This window comes from Pseudorasbora parva, chromosome 5 (assembly GCF_024679245.1).
Source record: "Pseudorasbora parva isolate DD20220531a chromosome 5, ASM2467924v1, whole genome shotgun sequence".
In the NCBI taxonomy this organism is placed as follows: Eukaryota; Metazoa; Chordata; class Actinopteri; order Cypriniformes; family Gobionidae; genus Pseudorasbora; species Pseudorasbora parva.
Genome location: NC_090176.1, coordinates 52,292,310 through 52,314,033, shown reverse-complemented (window position 1 = coordinate 52,314,033; position 21,724 = coordinate 52,292,310). Strand labels below are relative to the sequence as shown.

Here is a 21,724-nt window from a genome sequence, read left to right as displayed (position 1 = left end):
AAAAAAGTATATTCAATTGTAATATATTACAATTTGATATCAGATTTTTAAATATATACATTACATTATATTATACATATTTTAAATACTTTTATATATATATTGGTTTTTATAAATAATTTATATATATTAATATTTTAAAATACAATATGTATGTATGTATATACTATATACATATATATATATATATATACATATATAATTACAAAATGTTTTTAATATTTGTATATATAAAATATTACACTATATAATCACTATACAATTTGAAAATGCGTTATATAATGTGTATATCATATATTCATTTGTAAAAATGTGGTATAATTTTAAAATATAGTGTAATACACACACACACACACACACACACACACACACACACACACACACACACACACACACACACACACACACACACACACACACACACACACACACACACACACACACACACACACACACACACACACACACACACACACACACACACACGCCTTTTGGCATTTATCCATGTCATGACTCTTCTCTCAGCTTTTGTCTCAATTGCTTTGTATTTTGTAGAACACATAACAGTGAAGATCAAAGCATCAAGTTGTCTTTCATTATGGTATGATGTAGATTAGTCTGTTTTCTCATGGCTGTGACACGTAATAAATTGTTTACATAATCAATTGGCATAACCTAATAAATGCTGCATAAGCTGAACATTTTCATATTTCAGATCTACTGAGCCAATTATTGGGCATCGAAAATCACTAGGTAATAAAATCCTTGCAACAGGAAAAATGTATCCGTCCCTTTTTAAGAGCCCCTAACTAAACTAGAGGTATTTCGCACATAGTGAAAGGAAAGTGTTACTGCATACAGAAAGGCCTACCTAGTCAGAATAAGAGTTAACTAGTTCACCAAGGCAAGAGTGTAAATTAAGTGGATTTTTTAAAGGGGCAAGTGAAAGAGAATTTTACCGGCCAAACGGACAAGCTGATTAAAACGCCAATAACAAAAAATAACTAGAATCCCAAAATGCAAGAATGATCATTAATTTAGTGTAAGTGGCGAACGAGAAGAAATCACAACATGAGCGCCGCTCACACTGAAAAACTGAGCTAAACATTCACAATGTGAAGTTTTTATATTTATAACATATGATACAGTTAAACAACATCACAGAACCAAGAGTGTTTTCCTGAATACCATCACGACTGAAAATGACACTGATTTCATATGACAGTTCATTAGACAATGAATTAACATTAAGTCACTTACATTTTAGATGCAATGGCTCACTCATTAAGACTCACCTGCTGCCACCTACTGGTGGTTTAGATTCATGTTTAAACATACTTTCCGACATTTCTTATTTGTCTCTTCAAAAATACGAATCGCATTATTTAATGCAGTTGTAATTTTTCAGTGTAAATTATGTAATTTGATTGGTAACAGCCCTATAGTGTCTTATTGTAATTTATTGTATAGATCAAATTTAACAATATAATACGAAACCTGAAGCGTAGCCTATATTTAATAAGATTAGGGGAAAATGCCCTTTATAAAAGGTAAAAATATCACAGATATGCAGATTTAAAAATTATGCCAAAGCTGAATTGAACACTGGTGAGAATACTGCTTCAGAATAAATCATCAATTTACAAAAAAAAGAAAGAAAATCAAACTTTTCTGGACAAGCACATTTCTTTAGTGCTTAAAGCTACACTGTGTAACTTTTTTAGTTTATTCTTAGCTAAAAACACTCTGCATATATCTATAAATGTATGTGCTCATTAATGTATATTTACTTCTTTTAAGTAATAAAGTATTCTCGTAAGTTTATAATATGCCGTTGAAAACACATACGGGTGAGGGGTTCGAATGCCGGTCGCCATGTTGCTCCTCCATCTTGAAAGTACAGTAGCCAAAGAGGGACATAAAGGAAGAGGGGGATTCCCGTGTTAATCTTGGACTAAATCGGCCACCGTAGGAGTTAAAACGAAATCAGAATTGAGAGGAACAGAAGCTATTATTCACTGGATGGTCATATACCTTTACACCGCTAGATGGGGGGAAATATCACACAGTGGAGCTTTAAATTGTGAAAATATGAACATTTTCATTAATACGAAAATTTACGTCATAGCGGTGTTTTACACACAAATTCATTCAGCTTGTGTATCATGAATGAGGCCCAATGTTAGGCAGAGAAAACAAGGTGTGCTATTTGCACTCGGTATAAATAGACACTCCGTTACCGAAAATAGTCTAACGCCAATACTCTTAGAAGAGAACAAACACAAACGAAGGTATTTATTTGATACAGTGGCTAAATTAAACTATATATATATACAGTCTTGTTCAAAATAATAGCAGTACAATGTGACTAACCAGAATAATCAAGGTTTTTAGTATATTTTTTATTGCTACGTGGCAAACAAGTTACCAGTAGGTTCAGTAGATTGTCAGAAAACAAACAAGACCCAGCATTCATGATATGCACGCTCTTAAGGCTGTGCAATTGGGCAATTAGTTGAAAGGGGTGTGTTCAAAAAAATAGCAGTGTAGCATTCAATCACTGAGGTCATCAATTTTGTGAAGAAACAGGTGTGAATCAGGTGGCCCCTATTTAAGGATGAAGCCAACACTTGTTGAACATGCATTTGAAAGCTGAGGAAAATGGGTCGTTCAAGACATTGTTCAGAAGAACAGCGTACTTTGATTAAAAAGTTGATTAGAGAGGGGAAAACCTATAAAGAGGTGCAAAAAATGATAGGCTGTTCAGCTAAAATGATCTCCAATGCCTTAAAATGGAGAGCAAAACCAGAGAGACGTGGAAGAAAACGGAAGACAACCATCAAAATGGATAGAAGAATAACCAGAATGGCAAAGGCTCAGCCAATGATCACCTCCAGGATGATCAAAGACAGTCTGGAGTTACCTGTAAGTACTGTGACAGTTAGAAGACGTCTGTGTGAAGCTAATCTATTTTCAAGAATCCCCCGCAAAGTCCCTCTGTTAAAAAAAAGGCATGTGCAGAAGAGGTTACAATTTGCCAAAGAACACATCAACTGGCCTAAAGAGAAATGGAGGAACATTTTGTGGACTGATGAGAGTAAAATTGTTCTTTTTGGGTCCAAGGGCCACAGGCAGTTTGTGAGACGACCCCCAAACTCTGAATTCAAGCCACAGTACACAGTGAAGACAGTGAAGCATGGAGGTGCAAGCATCATGATATGGGCATGTTTCTCCTACTATGGTGTTGGGCCTATTTATCGCATACCAGGGATCATGGATCAGTTTGCATATGTTAAAATACTTGAAGAGGTCATGTTGCCCTATGCTGAAGAGGACATGCCCTTGAAACGGTTGTTTCAACAAGACAATGACCCAAAACACACTAGTAAACGGGCAAAGTCTTGGTTCCAAACCAACAAAATTAATGTTATGGAGTGGCCAGCCCAATCTCCAGACCTTAATCCAATCTGAAGCAAAACCAAGAAATGTGAATGAATTGTGGAATGTTGTTAAAGAATCATGGAGTGGAATAACAGCTGAGAGGTGCCACAAGTTGGTTGACTCCATGCCACACAGATGTCAAGCAGTTTTAAAAAACTGTGGTCATACAACTAAATATTAGTTTAGTGATTCACAGGATTGCTAAATCCCAGAAGAAAAAAAAAATACAAATACAAAATAGTTTTGAGTTTGTACAGTCAAAGGTAGACACTGCTATTTTTTTGAACACACCCCTTTCAACTAATTGCCCAATTGCACAGCCTTAAGAGCGTGCATATCATGAATGCTTGTTTGTTTTCTGACAATCTACTGAACCTACTGGTAACTTGTTTGCCACGTAGCAATAAAAAATATACTAAAAACCTTGATTATTCTGGTTAGTCACATTGTACTGCTATTATTTTGAACAAGACTGTATATATATATATACACTCCCCTAAAGGATTATTAGGAGCACACACTAATACTGTGTCTGACCCCCTTTCTCCTTCAGAACTGCCTTAATTCTGCGTGGCATTGATCAACAAGCTGCTGAAAGCATTCTATAGAAATGTCGGCCCATATTGATAGGAGAGCATCTTGCAGTTGGTGGAGATTTGTGGGATGCACATCCAGGGCACGAAGCTCCCGTTCCACCACATCCCAAAGATGCTCTATTGGGTTGAGATCTGGGGACTGTGGCGGCCATTTTAGTTCAGTCAACTCATTGTCATGTTCAAGAAACCAATTTGAAATGATTGGAGCTTTGTGACATGGTGCATTATCCTGCTGGAAGTAGCCATCAGAGGATGGGGACATGGTGGTCATAAAGGGATGGACATGGTCAGAAACAATGCTCAGGTAGGCCGTGGCATTTAAACGATGCCCAATTGGCACTAAGGGGCCTAAAGTGTGCCAAGAAAACACCCCCCACACCATTACACCACCCTGCACAGTGGTAACAAGGCATGATGGATCCATGTTCTCATTCTGTTTACGCCAGATTCTGACTCTACCATCTGAATGTCTCAACAGAAAGTGTAGTGGAGATGAGTGGTACCCGGTGGGGTCTTCTGCTGTTGTAGCCCATCCACCTCAAGGTTGTGTGTGTTGTGGCTTCACAAATGCTTTGCTGCATACCTCGGTTGTAACGAGTGGTTATTTCAGTCAAAGTTGCTCTTCTATCAGCTTGAATCAGTCGGCCCATTCTCCTCTGACCTCGAGCATCAACAAGGCATTTTCTCCCACAGGACTGCTGCATACTGGATGCTCTTCCCTTCTCACACCATTCTTTGTAAACCCTAGAAATGGTTGTGTGTGTAAATCCCAGTAACTGAGCAGATTGTGAAATACTCAGACCGGCCCGTCTGGCACCAACAACCATGCCACGCTCAAAACGGCTTAAATCACCTTTCTTTCCCATTCTGACATTCAGTCTGGAGTTCAGGAGATTGTCTTGACCAGGACCACACCCCTAAATGCACTGAATAACTGCCATGTGATTGGCTGATTAGATCATTGCATTAATGAGAAATTGAACAGGTGTTCCTAATAATCCTTTAGGTGAGTGTATATAAATATTTCCCTGTTATTAATGTATAGTCAAACTTAACTTTTTTTCGATGAAATGCAACAAAGCAATTCTTCAAAAATAGAAACGTTACATGACAACCACACTCACCATCCCTGCTGATCTCAGACATGCTCTCCAGACTGAGACGGAAGGTGTTGCGGTGCTGATGCGGTTGCCATGGTAACGCTGGCAGCTGCGAGGACACTCGAAGTGGATGATTGTTAGAAATATTGTCAGTGCCGCTTCTGTTTGCTCTGGTCTGTCTGAAAACACGGTTTATCTGGTCATGTCAGAGTCTGGCATAAGAAAGGAAAAGCACAGATTAAATTAAACGCATGTGGACTGTTATTAAACACCACAGCATGGGGTGGATTTGACAGAAATAGCAACATTAAACAAACTATTTAATGCAATCCACAAACACACACCCGGCCATCCACGTGATGTAGAAGAACACGTGATTCCTCAGACCAGGCCACCTTCTTCCATCGCTCCGTGGTCCAGTTCTGATGCTCACGTGCCACTGTTGGTGCTTTCGGCGGGGTCAGGGGTCAGAGGTCACCCTGCCGCCCCATACGCCTCAAACTGAGCTGCTCTGTGTATTCTGACAGCTTTCTATCAGAACCAGCATTAACTTCTGGAGCAGTTTGAGCTCCAGTAGCTCGTCTGTTTGATCGGACCCCACGGGCCAGCCTTCGCTCCCCACGGTCATCAATGAGCCTTGGCCGCCCATGACCCTGTGGCCGGTTCTCCACTGGTCCTTCCTTGGAGCACTTTTGATAGATACTGACCACTGCAGACCGGGAACAGCCCACAAGAGCTGCAGTTTTGGAGATGCTCTGACCCAGTCGTCTAGCCGTCACAATCTGGCCAAACTCGCTCAAATCCTTACGCTTGCCCATTTCTCCTGCTTCACACACATCAACTCTGAGGACAACATGTTCACTTGCTGCCTAATATATCCCACCCACTAACAGGAGCCGTGGTGAAGAGATCATCAGTGTTCTTTTTTGTTTTTGTGAAAAGTGGGGATTCCATAGGCGTAATGTTTTTTATACTGTACAAACAGTATTGTATATCGTATATATTGAATATACCTACCCATCACACTCACACACACACACACACACACACACACACACACACACACACACACACACACACACACACACACACACACACACACACACACACACACATTCTGCATTTTTACTTTCTCATAAAAACTCCTCCTGTGTGATTTATAAGCCTTTTGTAAAGTGGGGCCATGGGTAATGTCCTCATATTTCACCCTCTCCTGTAATACCTGTGTCATACCCATGGCATTATACACATTTGTGTCCTGATATTTCACAAAAACAAGCCCACACGTCCATTAAATGTGACATTTTAAAGTAGAACGAATAAAACAGTATTTTTTTTTGGTAAAGCCTGGTCCAATAATATTCTTTTATTTGCAACTTTGAATATACAGTATATATAAGGCCACCGAAAGGCTTGTGCATCCAACCCTTTATTGTCAGCAGTAAACACACACACACACACCCACACACACACACACACACCCCCACACACTCACACACACACACACACTTCCAGTAATGGATGGTGTGTGTCTGCACATGTGTTTCCCTGCGGAGGACAAACTGCAGGCCGAGGCGTGACTGACGGGGTCGTGGCGGCCATCTTAAGTGCTTCCTGTGGAAATGTCACTGAAGTATTAGAGCCGTGAAGCCCTGGAGAATCTTAAGAGGCACGGAGACTCGAGCAGAAAGGGCTGGTTAAACATTCAGCGTGGATCTGGATCAAAACAGAAAGATACGAAGAGATGCTTCAGTTCCCTTCCTATAGAAAATCATGCGTTATTTAATTTATTCATTTAATCAGGCTGTGAAGTTCCTGCATCTCTACCAAGACACTAAAAATGTCACATTTACATCACTTCCAACTCATATCCTGTTATTTTTTGCCACTAATGCACCATTAGAAAATCATAAAATGTAGTGCTGTAGTACTCGAGAGCAGTCCGTTTTTTGAAGGTCTCGGTCTCAGACTTAGAGGACTCCGGATTTTATCTCAAGACCACAACTGATGGGATAATCCCTAAACCGTCTGCCATCTAGACGATGATTGTGTTTCCAGATGTACAAAAACTAGGTCCAGACTATCTTTTCTTCCCCAAGCAATCGTTTTTAAATTCATCTTCCAATGTTAATTGATGGCCAGCTGGTCTGGTCATCTCATTTTGTTATTTCATTTTATCTGATTATTAATCATAATCATTAATTATGATTATCTTCAATCAGATTGATTTTTTTTGTATGTTTGTATATATGCCAATGTGAAATTTTAAATGTTTTAAACTAACAAACGAACTAACGAACTAACGAACTAACTAACTAACTAACGAACGAACTAACTAACTAACTAACTAACTAACGAACTAACTAACTAACTAACTAACTAACTAACTAACTAACGAACTAACGAACTAACTAACTAACTAACTAACTAACTAACTAACGAACTAACTAACGAACGAACGAACGAACTAACTAACTAACTAACTAACTAACTAACTAACTAACGAACTAACGAACTAACTAACTAACTAACTAACTAACTAACTAACTAACTAACGAACTAACTAACTAACTAACTAACTAACTAACGAACTAACTAACTAACTAACTAACTAACGAACTAACTAACTAACTAACTAACTAACTAACTAACTAACTAACGAACTAACTAACTAACTAACTAACTAACCTGTCGTGCATTGTCTGATTTAACATCATTAATGTGATTTGACGTAAAACTTCTGTGTAATGTGATTTCTTTTGTTACTGTGCTGCCGGGATCAAAATCAACGCAGCATTGTCTCAAAAGTGCCCAAAATGTATATAAATGCCCACACAAATTCTGAGATTTAGTTTATTTTTGTATAACAGAATATAATTAAGCAATATCACAAAGAGCAAGAGCTGTTTTGATGAATATAAGCGTGATTGCAAATGATATTGATTATACAAACGTTCAATAAACAAGAAGTTAATATTAAATTATATCTTTGCTAATTCTCCAGCGTTTTGTTATTAAATGAATCGGCTGCTTTGAACAAATTAGTTGAATAAATGATTCTGTGAATGTTAAATTATGTTTCTATGTTAAATTAAACATTATTTATGCAGGTGTAATTGTACCAATGCAGATGTAACTTCTGTGCCATTCATTTTATTGTCAGTGGTTTGATTGGTAACAGCGCTATAGTGTCTTACTATTCTAATTACATTTATTCATTAAATATAAGTCATTTCTCAGATAGTAGCTATGGATCTTTTAGATGAATTTAGGGAGTGCTGGTCTGGTCTTGGTCTTAAACCCTCAAAGTCTTGGTCTGGTCTTGATCTCAACCCCTCAAAGTCTTGGTCTTGTCTTGGTCTCAACCCCTCAAAGTCTTGGTCTCGTCTTGGCTTCAAACCCTCAAAGTCTTGGTCTTGTCTTGGTTTCAACCCCTCAAAGTCTTGGTCTTAAACCCTCAAAGTCTTGGTCTTGTCTTGGTCTCACCCCCTCAAAGTCTTGGTCTCGTCTTGGCTTCAAACCCTCAAAGTCTTGGTCTTGTCTTGGTTTCAACCCCTCAAAGTCTTGGTCTTAAACCCTCAAAGTCTTGGTCTTGTCTTGGTCTCACCCCCTCAAAGTCTTGGTCTCGTCTTGGTTTCAAACCCTCAAAGTCTTGGTCTTGTCTTGGTTTCAACCCCTCAAAGTCTTGGTCTTAAACCCTCAAAGTCTTGGTCTTGTCTTGGTCTCAACCCCTCAAAGTCTTGGTCTTGTCTTGGTTTCAAACCCTCAAAGTCTTGGTCTTGTCTTGGCTTCAAACCCTCAAAGTCTTGGTCTTGTCTTGGTTTCAACCCCTCAAAGTCTTGGTCTTAAACCCTCAAAGTCTTGGTCTTGTCTTGGTCTCACCCCCTCAAAGTCTTGGTCTCGTCTTGGTTTCAAACCCTCAAAGTCTTGGTCTTGTCTTGGTCTCAACCCCTCAAAGTCTTGGTCTTGTCTTGGTTTCAAACCCTAAAAGTCTTGGTTTCAACCCCTAAAAGTCTTGGTCTCGTCTTGGTCTCAAACCCTCAAAGTCTTGGTCTTGTCTTGGTCTCAACCCCTCAAAGTCTTGGTCTCAACCCATCAGAGTCTTGGTCTTGTCTTGGTCTCAACCCCTCAAAGTCTTGGTCTTGTCTTGGTTTCAAACCCTCAAAGTCTTGGTCTTGTCTTGGTCTCAACCCCTCAAAGTCTTGGTCTTGTCTTGGTTTCAAACCCTAAAAGTCTTGGTTTCAACCCCTAAAAGTCTTGGTCTCGTCTTGGTCTCAAACCCTCAAAGTCTTGGTCTCAACCCCTCAAAGTCTTGGTCTTGTCTTGGTCTCAACCCCTCAAAGTCTTGGTCTCAACCCCTCAAAGTCTTGGTCTCAACCCATCAGAGTCTTGGTCTTGTCTTGGTCTCAACCCCTCAAAGTCTTGGTCTTGTCTTGGTTTCAAACCCTCAAAGTCTTTGTCTTGTCTTGGTCTCAACCCCTCAAAGTCTTGGTCTTGTCTTGGTTTCAAACCCTCAAAGTCTTGGTCTTGTCTTGGTTTCAAACCCTTAAAGTCTTGGTCTTGTCTTGGTTTCAACCCCTAAAAGTCTTGGTCTTGTCTTGGTCTCAACCCCTCAAAGTCTTGGTCTCAACCCCTCAAAGTCTTGGTCTCGTCTTGGTCTCAAACCCTCAAAGCCTTGGCCTTGTCTTGGTCTCAAACCCTCAAAGTCTTAGTCTTGTCTTGGGTTCAAACCCTCAAAGTCTTAGTCTTGTCTTGGTTTCAACCCCTCAAAGTCTTGGTCTCAAACCCTCAAAGTCTTGGTCTCAAACCCTCAAAGTCTGGGTCTTGTCTTGGTCTCAACCCCTCAAAGTCTAGGTCTTGTCTTGGTCTTAACCCTCAAAGTCTTGGTCTTGTCTTGGTCTTAACCCTCAAAGTCTTGGTCTTGTCTTGGTCTCAACCCCTCAAAGTCTTGGCCTTGTCTTGGTCTCACCCCCTCAAAGTCTTGGTCTTGATCTCAAACCCTCAAAGTCTTGGTCTTGTCTTGGTCTTAACCCCTCAAAGTCTTGGTCTTGTCTTGGTCTCACCCCCTCAAAGTCTTGGTCTTGTCTTGGTCTCAACCCCTCAAAGTCTTGGTCTTGTCTTGGTCTCACCCCCTCAAAGTCTTGGCCTTGTCTTGGTCTCAAACCCTCAAAGTCTTGGTCTTGTCTTGGTCTCAACCCTGGACTTTCCTGTAGCTCAGCCAGTAGAGCGTGGCGCTAGCAATGCCAAAGTCATGGGTTCGATTCCCAGGGAAAGCAAGAATTGACAAAAATGTGTACCTTAAAATGCAACGTAAGTCGCTTTGGATAAAAGCATCTGCCAAATGCATAAATGTAAACCCCCAAAGTCTTGGTCTTGGTCTCAACCCCTCAAAGTTTTGGTCTTGTTTTGGTCTCAACCCCTCAAAGTTTTGGTCTTGTCTTGGTCTCAACCACTCAAAGTCTTGGTCTTGTCTTGGTCTAAAACCCTCAAAGTTTTGGTCTTGTCTTGGTCTCAACCACTCAAAGTTTTGGTCTTGTATTGGTCTCAACCACTCAAAGTCTTGGTCTTGTCTTGGTCTCAAACCCTCAAAGTTTTGGTCTTGTCTTGGTCTCAACCACTCAAAGTTTTGGTCTTGTCTTGGTCTCAACCACTCAAAGTCTTGGTCTTGTCTTGGCCTCAAACCCTCAAAGTTTTGGTCTTGTCTTGGTCTCAACCACTCAAAGTTTTGGTCTTGTCTTGGTCTCAAACCCTCAAAGTTTTGGTCTTGTCGTGGTCTCAACCACTCAAAGTCTTGGTCTTGTCTTGGTCTCAAACCCTCAAAGTTTTGGTCTTGTCTTGGTCTCAACCACTCAAAGTTTTGGTCTTGTCGTGGTCTCAACCACTCAAAGTCTTGGTCTTGTCTTGGTCTCAACCACTCAAAGTCTTGGTCTTGTCTTGGTCTCAACCACTCAAAGTCTTGGTCTTGTCTTGGTCTCAACCACTTAAAGTTTTGGTCTTGTCTTGGTCTCGGTTTAGGTGATCTTGACTACAACAATAATAACATTGGCTGAGACAGCAATGCCTCCTTCACCTACAGATGAGCTGCCTCCTTCAGAGCGACTTCATCAGCGTGCAGCTGCGTGTCAATCAGCATCTCCACGAGTGTGCTGTAGGCGGGGCCATCCACCAGGGGGCGGAGCCTGTTTTGGTACCGCCCCCGCTCCCTCTGCCACTCCTCCCTCAGTCTCTGGAGCGGCTCTGAGGATGCGTCCGACTCTGGTCCGGTCGTTTCTCCTTCACCACACCGGAGAGCGGATGACAAGTCCTGCATTATCCTGAGCATCTCCGTCTCCAGAGCCCGGGCCAGATTTGGAGCCAGATTCTGAGCCAGATCCCGAGCGGATCCGCTTGATCTCGAGAGCAGCTGGATGTGATGCGAAGCCGGCAGGAAGTCACACAACGAATGCAGGAACTGCAGCAAATGCAAGTCATCCCTGTAGAGGAATGGAGAACACATGGCATCTGATAGTCAGACAGCATTATAACGCCCCAAGGGCGCGTCTCAAAAACAGAGGCGATCGTGCTTTTTCTGTAATTGGCCCTAAGCTGTGGAATAGTCTCCCAAATCATATTCGAGCTGCCTCAACTTTGTCCATTTTTAAGTCTACTCTTAAAACGTATTACTTCGCCCATGCATTTAATATTCCGTGACTTGCTATGCAATGATCTTTTATTTTAATGCACTTCGTCCATTACATTATGTGTTTATTGATTGTCTTATTGTTTATAATCTTGTTGACTGTTCTGTTTTTGTGTACTCTGTGCAGCACTTTGGTAGACTTTGGTTGTTTTAAATGTGCTATATAAATAAACATTGTATGAACTAGGTCAGCCGGAAGCGGGAACACTTCCCATAACACCTGATGATCCAGATCAGATGGACCTGCTCCCAGACATGACCAACATATCCCAGAAGTGTCTCCTCTGCATTTGCCTCATCGACACGTCATCCTCAATAAACCCGTCTCCGGCGTGACTTTAGGGGCACGTTCCATTTTTGGTTGTTTTATGGTCACTTAGCAACGTTACAATGACATTTGGGGCGTTAACAGAATGTTCCCACATGGTCCTCCGTTGGTCATATAATAACGTTTCCAATATGTCTGGTTTCTCCAAGGTTTATTTTTCTCCATCATGGCCTGAGGGAGTTTTGGTTCCTTTGGACGCCTTTGGCTTGGCTTGCTCAGTTGGGGACACTAACATTATGATCCAAGTTATACAACTAAATATACAAATAAATTGAACTACTAAATTAACTCTATCAACTATAATACTGATCTGCCAACATTGTCTCTCTATGATAAATTAAAATAAGCTGATCACTGTTTTCTCCAGAACGACTGTACAGCCAAATCTAATTCTGTTGCAATATTGTCCTGTTTAACACTGAAGCTGCTTTAAGGGTTAGTTCACCCAAAAATGAGCCTGTGGTGTTTATCTGCTGACCCAACATGTAGGTGTGTGTGTTTCTTCAGGAGAACACTAATGAAGATTTTTAACTCAACCGTTGCTGTGTGTCGGTCATATAATGATGTGAATGGGGAACAATTCTAGGAGAGCAAAACAAACATGCTTCGAGAACACACACACACCCTGCTGCTCCTGACGACACACTGATGTCTTAAGACACGAACCGATCGGTTTCTGTGATCAAAAGGGTGCTTCTACTAAATACTGAGGAAAGGGTCTGAATACTGAGGACCATGTGGTATTTCAGTTTTTCTTTTTTAATAAATCTGCAAAATTTCAACAATTCTGTGTTTTTCTGACATCATGGGGTGCTGTGTGTACATTAATGAGAAAAAATGTTGTGGTGAGATGTTGTTAGTGCTATGGGTTTGTGTTATTTTATTACTAAGGTTTGTGCAGCATCAACTTTAGGAGACAATGTTTTTAGCACTTAACTATCCATTAATTTTTGTTTGTTTGTCCCAAAAAAAACAAAAAAAAAAACTGTGTACTGTGCTAATTAACTGAGACTTCTTACAGCGCTTACAGGTTGTTGGCCTTGTTTGTTTCGTTGCTTCTATTGCTTTCCCCTTTTTTGTAAGTCGCTTTGGATAAAAGCGTCTGCTAAATGATTAAATGTAAATGTAAATGTTTTTAAAGCAGTTAAAAGAGTTAATTAAAAGAGTTATTTAGTAGCAGTTTTGCAGTATCTTGCATGCAATACCGGTTTCTTTTACTGTGGTTCTTTAGCCTGTTTTTGATTTCGTGGCACTTTAACATTGTGTCCTTACCGACACAAGATGGCATTACCGCAGCACTGCTCTTTTTCTATTTTTTTCACATTTTCATTTGCAAAAAAAATATTTTAACACTTAAGCTGACATGATTTACACATTGAAATTGCAAAATCTGTTACAAAAAAAAATAGATTTTACATTTTGTGCGTATGGAGACAATTGACATCTAAGGCTACTGTTAATGTTTTACATGGCATAGAAAAAAACATGAAATTCCCTATTTTGTATATTATTATTTTTATATCAGTATTTACAAAACTGCGTAACATTTGAAAAAGCTATTTAAATATGATATTTTTTTTTAGAAACAAATAAAGGAAAATGTATGGAATGAACGTTATTGTAACGTTGCGGTAAGGACACTTTTTAAGAAGATGACCCCAAAAACATAAAAAATAAACATGTTCCAGATTAAAATCTTAACGACTACATTACATTTTGTGTACATTGTTATATGTATTACAGACCATGATGGTTAAAATGTAAATTCAAAAAGGTTGATTTTTTAAAAATTGGGATAGTCAAAAGTGCCCGTAGTTGCAGAAACACCCATGTACGTTTTTTAATTATTATTCCCTTATGGAAAAAAAAAATATTTTAATTTTAAAGCCCTGAAAATAACCTAAATATAAAACTGAATGTCTGATCACGTTTTGATTAAACTTTGAGGACGATTCTCTCAAAAATGTAGCTTCTGTAAGCTTTTATGTAAAAAAAGACATAGTTAAGATCAAAGAAAGGTCAAATGGACAAACACACCTGCAGTGGACGCTCAGCACGGCCTCAAACGGCGACCTCTGCTCCCAGCGGAAGAGCCTGAGGTCAGCGGGGTCAGAGGTGAAGCGGGGGTCGACCGCCAGCCGCTCTGCATGCTGGGAGTCCTGCAGCCATCTCGGCACATCCGGCAGTGTGTGATCCGAACACCGGATGAGGAGCGAGCTCACATCTAACACCGCTAGCAGACTGAGCAGGTCCTCTCTGGCCTCGTCTGAACACACACACACACACGCACACACACACGTTTGTTTTTGTGACATTTGGGGACATTCCATAGGCGTAATGGTTTTTATTCTGTACAAACCGTATTTTCTATCCCCTTACACTGCCCCTAAACCTACCCATCACACACACACGCACGCAAGCACGCACGCACAAACACATGCACACATTCAAATACTTTTATTTGTATTTGAAAGACATTGGAAAGAAAACAAGATCCAAGTGTGTGTGTGAGTGTGTGTGTGTGTGTGTGTGTGTGAGTGTGTGTGAGAGAGTGTGTGTGTATGTGTGTATGTGCGTGTGAGTGAGGGAGAGTGAGTGAGTGAGTGTGTGTGTGTGTGTGTGTGTGTGTGAGTGCGCGTGTGAGTGTGTGTCTGTGAGTGACTGAGTGAGTGTGTCTGTGAGTGAGTGTGTGTGTGTGAGAGTTAGTGTCTGTGTGCGAGTGAGTGTGTGTGTGTGTGTGTGTGTGTATGCGCGTGTGTGAGTGAGTGAGTGTGTGTGAGTATGTGCGTGCATGAGTGTGTGTATTTGTGTGTGTGTGTGTGTGTGTGTCTGTGTGTGTGTGTGTGAGTGTGTGTGTGTGTGTGTGTGTGTCTGTGTGCGAGTGTGTGTGTGTGTGTGTGTGTGTGTATGCGCGTGTGTGAGTGAGTGAGTGTGTGTGAGTATGTGCGTGCATGAGTGTGTGTATTTGTGTGTGTGTGTGTGTGTGTGTGTCTGTGTGTGTGTGTGTGAGTGTGTGTGTGTGTGTGTGTGTGTCTGTGTGCGAGTGAGTGTGTGTGTGTGTGTGTGTTTGTATGCGCGTGTGCGAGTGAGTGAGTGTGTGTGAGTATGTGCGTGCATGAGTGTGTGTATTTGTGTGTGTGTGTGTGTACAAACAGACTGACCTGTGTTAAGTGTGCTGTCCTGTAATAGTCGTGGATGAAGCGTCCCCAGGGAAAGCTCTCTGAGACTCACTGAGATCCGCCCGCAGTAAAGCGAAGCTCGAGGAGATCCAGAAGAGTCCCTGATGCTGTAATGGAGCATGATTGGCCATCTGCAGCAGCCTAAAGTTAATAATGGAGCCACGTCTGTGACGGCGAGCAGAGTGAGTCTGGCTTCAGAGCGTCGGATCGGATCGAACCGCAAAATCTCAGACTTTATCACGGAAGAGGCTCCGATTAGACGACAATCCACCGCAATTAAAGCACTAATATTCATTACAGACCTGCAGGAAGAGTAAAACCAGTTATTAATATTGATGCATTCTATCTGAAATTAGTTTATTCCTAATCATCTGCAACGAGTAAAGACATTCGGAGACAATTTAAAACTAAACACTCATAAATACATTGAGTTGTATTGAGCCAATGTCATGTTTTGTTCAGTTATATCGCCACCATGTGGCTAAGTCCCACAACTTTTTGTGTGTGTCCTCAGAGTGACCCCATACATAAGCATGCCAAATTTGGTGGAGATTTCTCTTTTAATTTAGGAGTTATAGACACTTGTATTTTTTTTACTGAGGTGATTTCGTCTCGATCGGACTAACGGTTTCGAAGATATTCGCAAACGTTGTTTTAACGCTAAATCAAAACGTTAAACAAATCTTACGCCGTTATCGTTAGACTTGGGGAAGAGTCGGGAATCTGCCAAATTTGGTGAAAATATCTCTTTTAATTTTGGAGTTATAGACATTTGTATTTATTTTCCTACAGTGATTTCATCTCTTAAGGACTAGCGGTTTCGAAGATATTTGCGAAAGTTGTTTTAGTGGTAAATCACAACGTTGAACAAACCTTAAGGCAAAACCCAGCATGTTTGGTATCGTTGGACTCTGCAAAGATTCGTGAATCTAAGGAAGTGACTCTGGTGAAAATAGGTCGACCACACCTGAAGTTATAAGCATGTGAATATTTGATTTTACAACTAGGCTCGAAACTTCTCAGGCTCCTTCAACACAGAAATGGAAATCGTATATATCGTTCAACTCAGCAAGCTGCCCCGAATCTAATGAGACCACTTTTATCATTTTTGTGCAAACCGTACAGAAGTTATAAGCAAAAATAGCCATTTTTCATTAGCCATAGCCATTTTTCATAGCCATTATATTTTGACTAGTAGGTGGCGCTGCGTCGAAACGCAGTATGTAGCCTCGGGTCATGCTTGTGACGACATGTACCAAGTTTGGTCAGAATACGATAAAGTGTTCCGGAAATACAACCTTATGCTTTCAATGCAAAATGCTGAACAGTTAGTCGATGCGTTCATGAGCTCAAGGCTAGATTATTGTAATGCTCTACTGGGTGGTTGCCCTGCTCGCTTAATAAGCAAACCTTTATTAATATAGCGCTAGATTATTGTAATGCTCTACTGGGTGGTTGCCCTGCTCGCTTAATAAGCAAACCTTTATTAATATAGCGCTAGATTATTGTAATGCTCTACTGGGTGGTTGCCCTGCTCGCTTAATAAGCAAACCTTTATTAATATAGCGCTAGATTATTGTAATGCTCTACTGGGTGGTTGCCCTGCTCGCTTAATAAACAAACCTTTATTAATATAGCGCTAGATTATTGTAATGCTCTACTGGGTGGTTGCCCTGCTCGCTTAGTAAACAAACCTTTATTAATATAGCGCTAGATTATTGTAATGCTCTACTGGGTGGTTGCCCTGCTCGCTTAATAAACAAACCTTTATTAATATAGCGCTAGATTATTGTAATGCTCTACTGGGTGGTTGCCCTGCTCGCTTAATAAACAAACCTTTATTAATATAGCGCTAGATTATTGTAATGCTCTACTGGGTGGTTGCCCTGCTCGCTTAATAAACAAACCTTTATTAATATAGCGCTAGATTATTGTAATGCTCTACTGGGTGGTTGCCCTGCTCGCTTAATAAACAAACCTTTATTAATATAGCGCTAGATTATTGTAATGCTCTACTGGGTGGTTGCCCTGCTCGCTTAATAAACAAACCTTTATTAATATAGCGCTAGATTATTGTAATGCTCTACTGGGTGGTTGCCCTGCTCGCTTAATAAACAAACCTTTACAGGGTTCGTACACCTTTTCAAAGGTCAAATTCAAGCACTTTTCAAGCACTTTCAAGGTCAATTTTAATGATTTTTCCAGCACCTAACACCGCTGTAAATTACATACCAATACATTGTCAAAATTATTATTTAGTACACTTTATCATCACATTAAAAAGATAATAATACTATAAACAGCCAAAATCGTGTTTCGTAAAGCAGCAGGATCAGATATTTAACCAAATCACAAGTTTTATTTCTTTTAAATGTATCACTGTCTAAGTAGATTTTGCTTACTATCTAACCTGCCTTTGGGGTAACTGTAAAAACAATTACCCTAAACAAAATCACTCGACGGGTTCACTTAACTTTCAATTCATTTATTAAACATTTTAAAAATGAAAACATTCGTCTTTGAGGTAGACAGTCAATCACATGTACCTCATTGACCTTTTCTATTTTTAATTAATTTCTTTTTTGTGTGTGTATGTCTATTAAAAGTCTAGGCAATCAAGTATTTCTTCTGAAGAGATCACTTTATATGATAAAGCTTAAGCTTTTTTTTCATAATCATTGATCAATTACCATTACAATTATCTCACAAATATGCTTACAGTGCGTGGTCTACAATGGGGTAATTGTGTTGCAGTAGCTTACATACAGCACAAGAAAGCTTGACTTCAAATGGTAAAAAGAAGAGAAAACAGTAATAAAATAAGAACAAATAAGAAAAAACAATAGCACAAATAAATCAGGTAGGCCTAGGTCTAACTGTATTCAGGTGAGACACTGAATTAAAAAAAATAAACAAGTTATTAAATTTAAAATAACATTGGATTTTTATTGTAAAAATTAAATACATATTAATCTGTTAAAGTTACACAAGATAATCAGTAAAGAGCAGCAGGTGATCTTTTGTCTTTTTGTAGTTTGAATAACTGCTGCCCCTTTAAGACCTGACGCGAGTGTGGAATCAAAACACTGTTCCTGTTACTCATTCTTCTGAACCGTTTGAGATATGAGCGCAAAATCTGCAGGAATTTGTAGATTCCTGTCTAATCCCGTGCGAAATTCAGACAGATCGAAAAATATATCAATATTTTTGACAGCACTAAGTTACTTGCAGGGGCGTAGCCATCTTTTCAGAAGTGAGGGGGACAGAAATGATTTTTTTTTTGGACCAATATAATTTATCGCATCTCTTGCTTTTAATTGGGCAAGATATCAAATACACTGCTGAACAATAACCACTAATTAATATCTATAATATTATTCTCCTATTTTTTGTGCCAATTTTATAATTGGTTTATATACTAGCCTACAAACACTTGTGCATTAACACTCCATAGATTTTATGCAATGTAAAAATATATATATATTCTAATGTAAACCATGCTGTTCTCTCTGTGAAGATATAGTAAAGTGTGATTTATTCCTGTGATCAAAGCTGAATTTATCATCATTACTCCAGTCTTCAGAGTCACATGATCCTTCACTAATCACTCTCAGATGAGGATCTGATGATCAACACACACTTAGGATTATTATCATGTGCTGCTCATGGTGATGCTTAATTTTTGTGGAAACCATCTAAACATTTGTGGTAAAATTAAAAGAGAGAGAAATTAATACTTTTATTGATCAGACATGCATTAAATTGATCACAAGTGATATTTTTAATATTACAAAAGATGATAATTTATTTAATGAATGCAAATAAATGCTATCCTTTGAACTTTCTATTCATTAAAGAATCCTGAAAAATAACATGTAGGCTATCATGGTTTCCACAACATTTTTAAAACACAGATAATAATCATAAATGTTTCTTGATTATGAAATCCTCATATGAGAATAATTAGTGAAGGATCATGTCACACTGAAGACTGGAGGAATGATAAATTCAGCTTTGATCACAGGAATAAATTACTATATATTCACATAGGAAAAAAGCTGTTTTAATTTGTAATAATATTTCAAAATATTACTGTTTGAACTATTTTTGATTACATAAATGCAGCCTTGGTGAGCAGAAGATACTAAACATTAAAAGCTGCATTATTCATATGATAGCCTACTTTATTGTCATCAATAGCCTACATTGAGATGGCTTGAAAAACACACATAAAGCATATATATTGTCGCAATCGTCTGATTGTCGTCGTCACGTTTCATCATCATAACGATTGTTTTCCTTCAGCTGCAGCTCCAGCGTGACAGGATATTACCTCTACGAATCCGCTTTTGGACTTTCCGTGAGAGTGCCTCCTCATATTTAGATGCGAATAAAATGGCAGGTCATGCATAGATTATTTTTTGTCTCTGAATTTAAATCTTGATGTATTCACATTGGTTTCTATGTAAATACATTTGACCGTGACCTCAAGAAGCGCGCAATCAACCGAGATTAGAGAGTCTTTAGCGTCCCTGTTAACTTGCCCGCCCCCGCGCAGGTAACGCCGGTCCGGATCCCGCTCGGAGCGGGTCGACTAGCATCGGTGAGACCCAGTAAAAGTGCGGGGGACGAAAATACATTTTATTAAAAGTGAGGGGGACACGTCCCCCGCGTAATCTACGCCCATGGTTACTTGTATGATCATCTGACACTATTTTATGCACTGAGCTAATGTTTGTAGGTTTTAATTTGTGGCTACGTTCACTGCCTATTCCACAAATGAACATGCCATAACGGACATGCTAATCTTACATTATCACATTATACATATACTCTGTCACTAATGCGAATTCCTAGCTAGCAGTTAATAGCGCAAGTTAAACAAATAGGCGCTAATGTTTAGGTTACAGTAAACTACTTTAGTTAGCTTACTTGAAAGTCTATGACTTAGCCTACCTTTCATGTGACTCGAAAGAGCAGACTCGCCCATATAGTGAAAAGCTGCATGTATTTTTGCAAACTTTACAGGAGGCACTTCGTGGGGTTTGTGTCCGTTTGATCCAAAATTCGTATTTAGCATCTTTCAGCCAACGTTCATTGAAACGACAACATGGGGGCGGAGTCACACGGAAATAGGCAGATCGCGAGCACAGCAGGTTTCATTTTAGGCTCTCCAACATTTTATTTCTACATTTAATAAACAAACTATTTATTCAGATAGGTATTTGTTGTAAAAGAAATAGTTACAATTTCAAGCATTTTTAAGCACTTTATCCAAAATTCAAGCACTTTTCAAACCTTGAAAACACAACATCAAAATTCAAGCACTTTCAAGGATTTCAAGCACCCGTACGAACCCTGCTTTATTAATATAGCGCTAGATTATTGTAATGCTCTACTGGGTGGTTGCCCTGCTCGCTTAATAAGCAAACCTTTATTAATATAGCGCTAGATTATTGTAATGCTCTACTGGGTGGTTGCCCTGCTCGCTTAATAAGCAAACCTTTATTAATATAGCGCTAGATTATTGTAATGCTCTACTGGGTGGTTGCCCTGCTCGCTTAATAAGCAAACCTTTATTAATATAGCGCTAGATTATTGTAATGCTCTACTGGGTGGTTGCCCTGCTCGCTTAATAAGCAAACCTTTATTAATATAGCGCTAGATTATTGTAATGCTCTACTGGGTGGTTGCCCTGCTGGCTTAATAAACAAACCTTTATTAATATAGCGCTAGATTATTGTAATGCTCTACTGGGTGGTTGCCCTGCTCGCTTAATAAACAAACCTTTATTAATATAGCGCTAGATTATTGTAATGCTCTACTGGGTGGTTGCCCTGCTCGCTTAATAAACAAACCTTTATTAATATAGCTCTAGATTATTGTAATGCTCTACTGGGTGGTTGCCCTGCTCGCTTAATAAACAAACCTTTATTAATATAGCGCTAGATTATTGTAATGCTCTACTGGGTGGTTGCCCTGCTCGCTTAATAAACAAACCTTTATTAATATAGCGCTAGATTATTGTAATGCTCTACTGGGTGGTTGCCCTGCTCGCTTAATAAACAAACCTTTATTAATATAGCACTAGATTATTGTAATGCTCTACTGGGTGGTTGCCCTGATTGCTAAATAAACAAACCTTTATTAATATAGCGCTAGATTATTGTAACGCTCTACTGGGTGGTTGCCCTGCTCGCTTAATAAGCAAACCTTTATTAATATAGCCCTAGATTACTGTAATGCTCTACTGGGTGGTTGCCCTGCACGCTTAATAAGCAAACCTTTATTAATATAGCGCTAGATTATTGTAATGCTCTACTGGGTGGTTACCCTGCTCGCTTAATAAGCAAACCTTTATTAATATAGCGCTAGATTATTGTAATGCTCTACTGGGTGGT

At 39.5% G+C, this 21,724-nt stretch overlaps 1 protein-coding gene across 3 annotated transcripts in view; it reads right to left on the bottom strand.

Moving 5' to 3' along the window:
* Nucleotides 1–6,168: 6,168 nt before the first annotated feature.
* Nucleotides 6,169–21,724, bottom strand: part of fancb (FA complementation group B) — a 36,782-nt gene continuing 21,226 nt past the window's right edge. Inside the window, exons 7-10 of one of the 3 annotated variants that reach the window (XM_067444689.1) lie at nt 15,306–15,625; nt 14,182–14,410; nt 11,208–11,610; nt 6,169–6,853 (exon numbers count right to left, since the gene is read on the bottom strand). In XM_067444689.1, coding sequence (XP_067300790.1) covers nt 11,208–11,610; nt 14,182–14,410; nt 15,306–15,625 — 952 coding nt within the window. In that variant the 3' untranslated portion in view covers nt 6,169–6,853. The remainder of the gene's footprint in view (nt 6,854–11,207; nt 11,611–14,181; nt 14,411–15,305; nt 15,626–21,724) is intronic. The other 2 variants (XM_067444688.1, XM_067444687.1) reach the window with 2 other exon arrangements.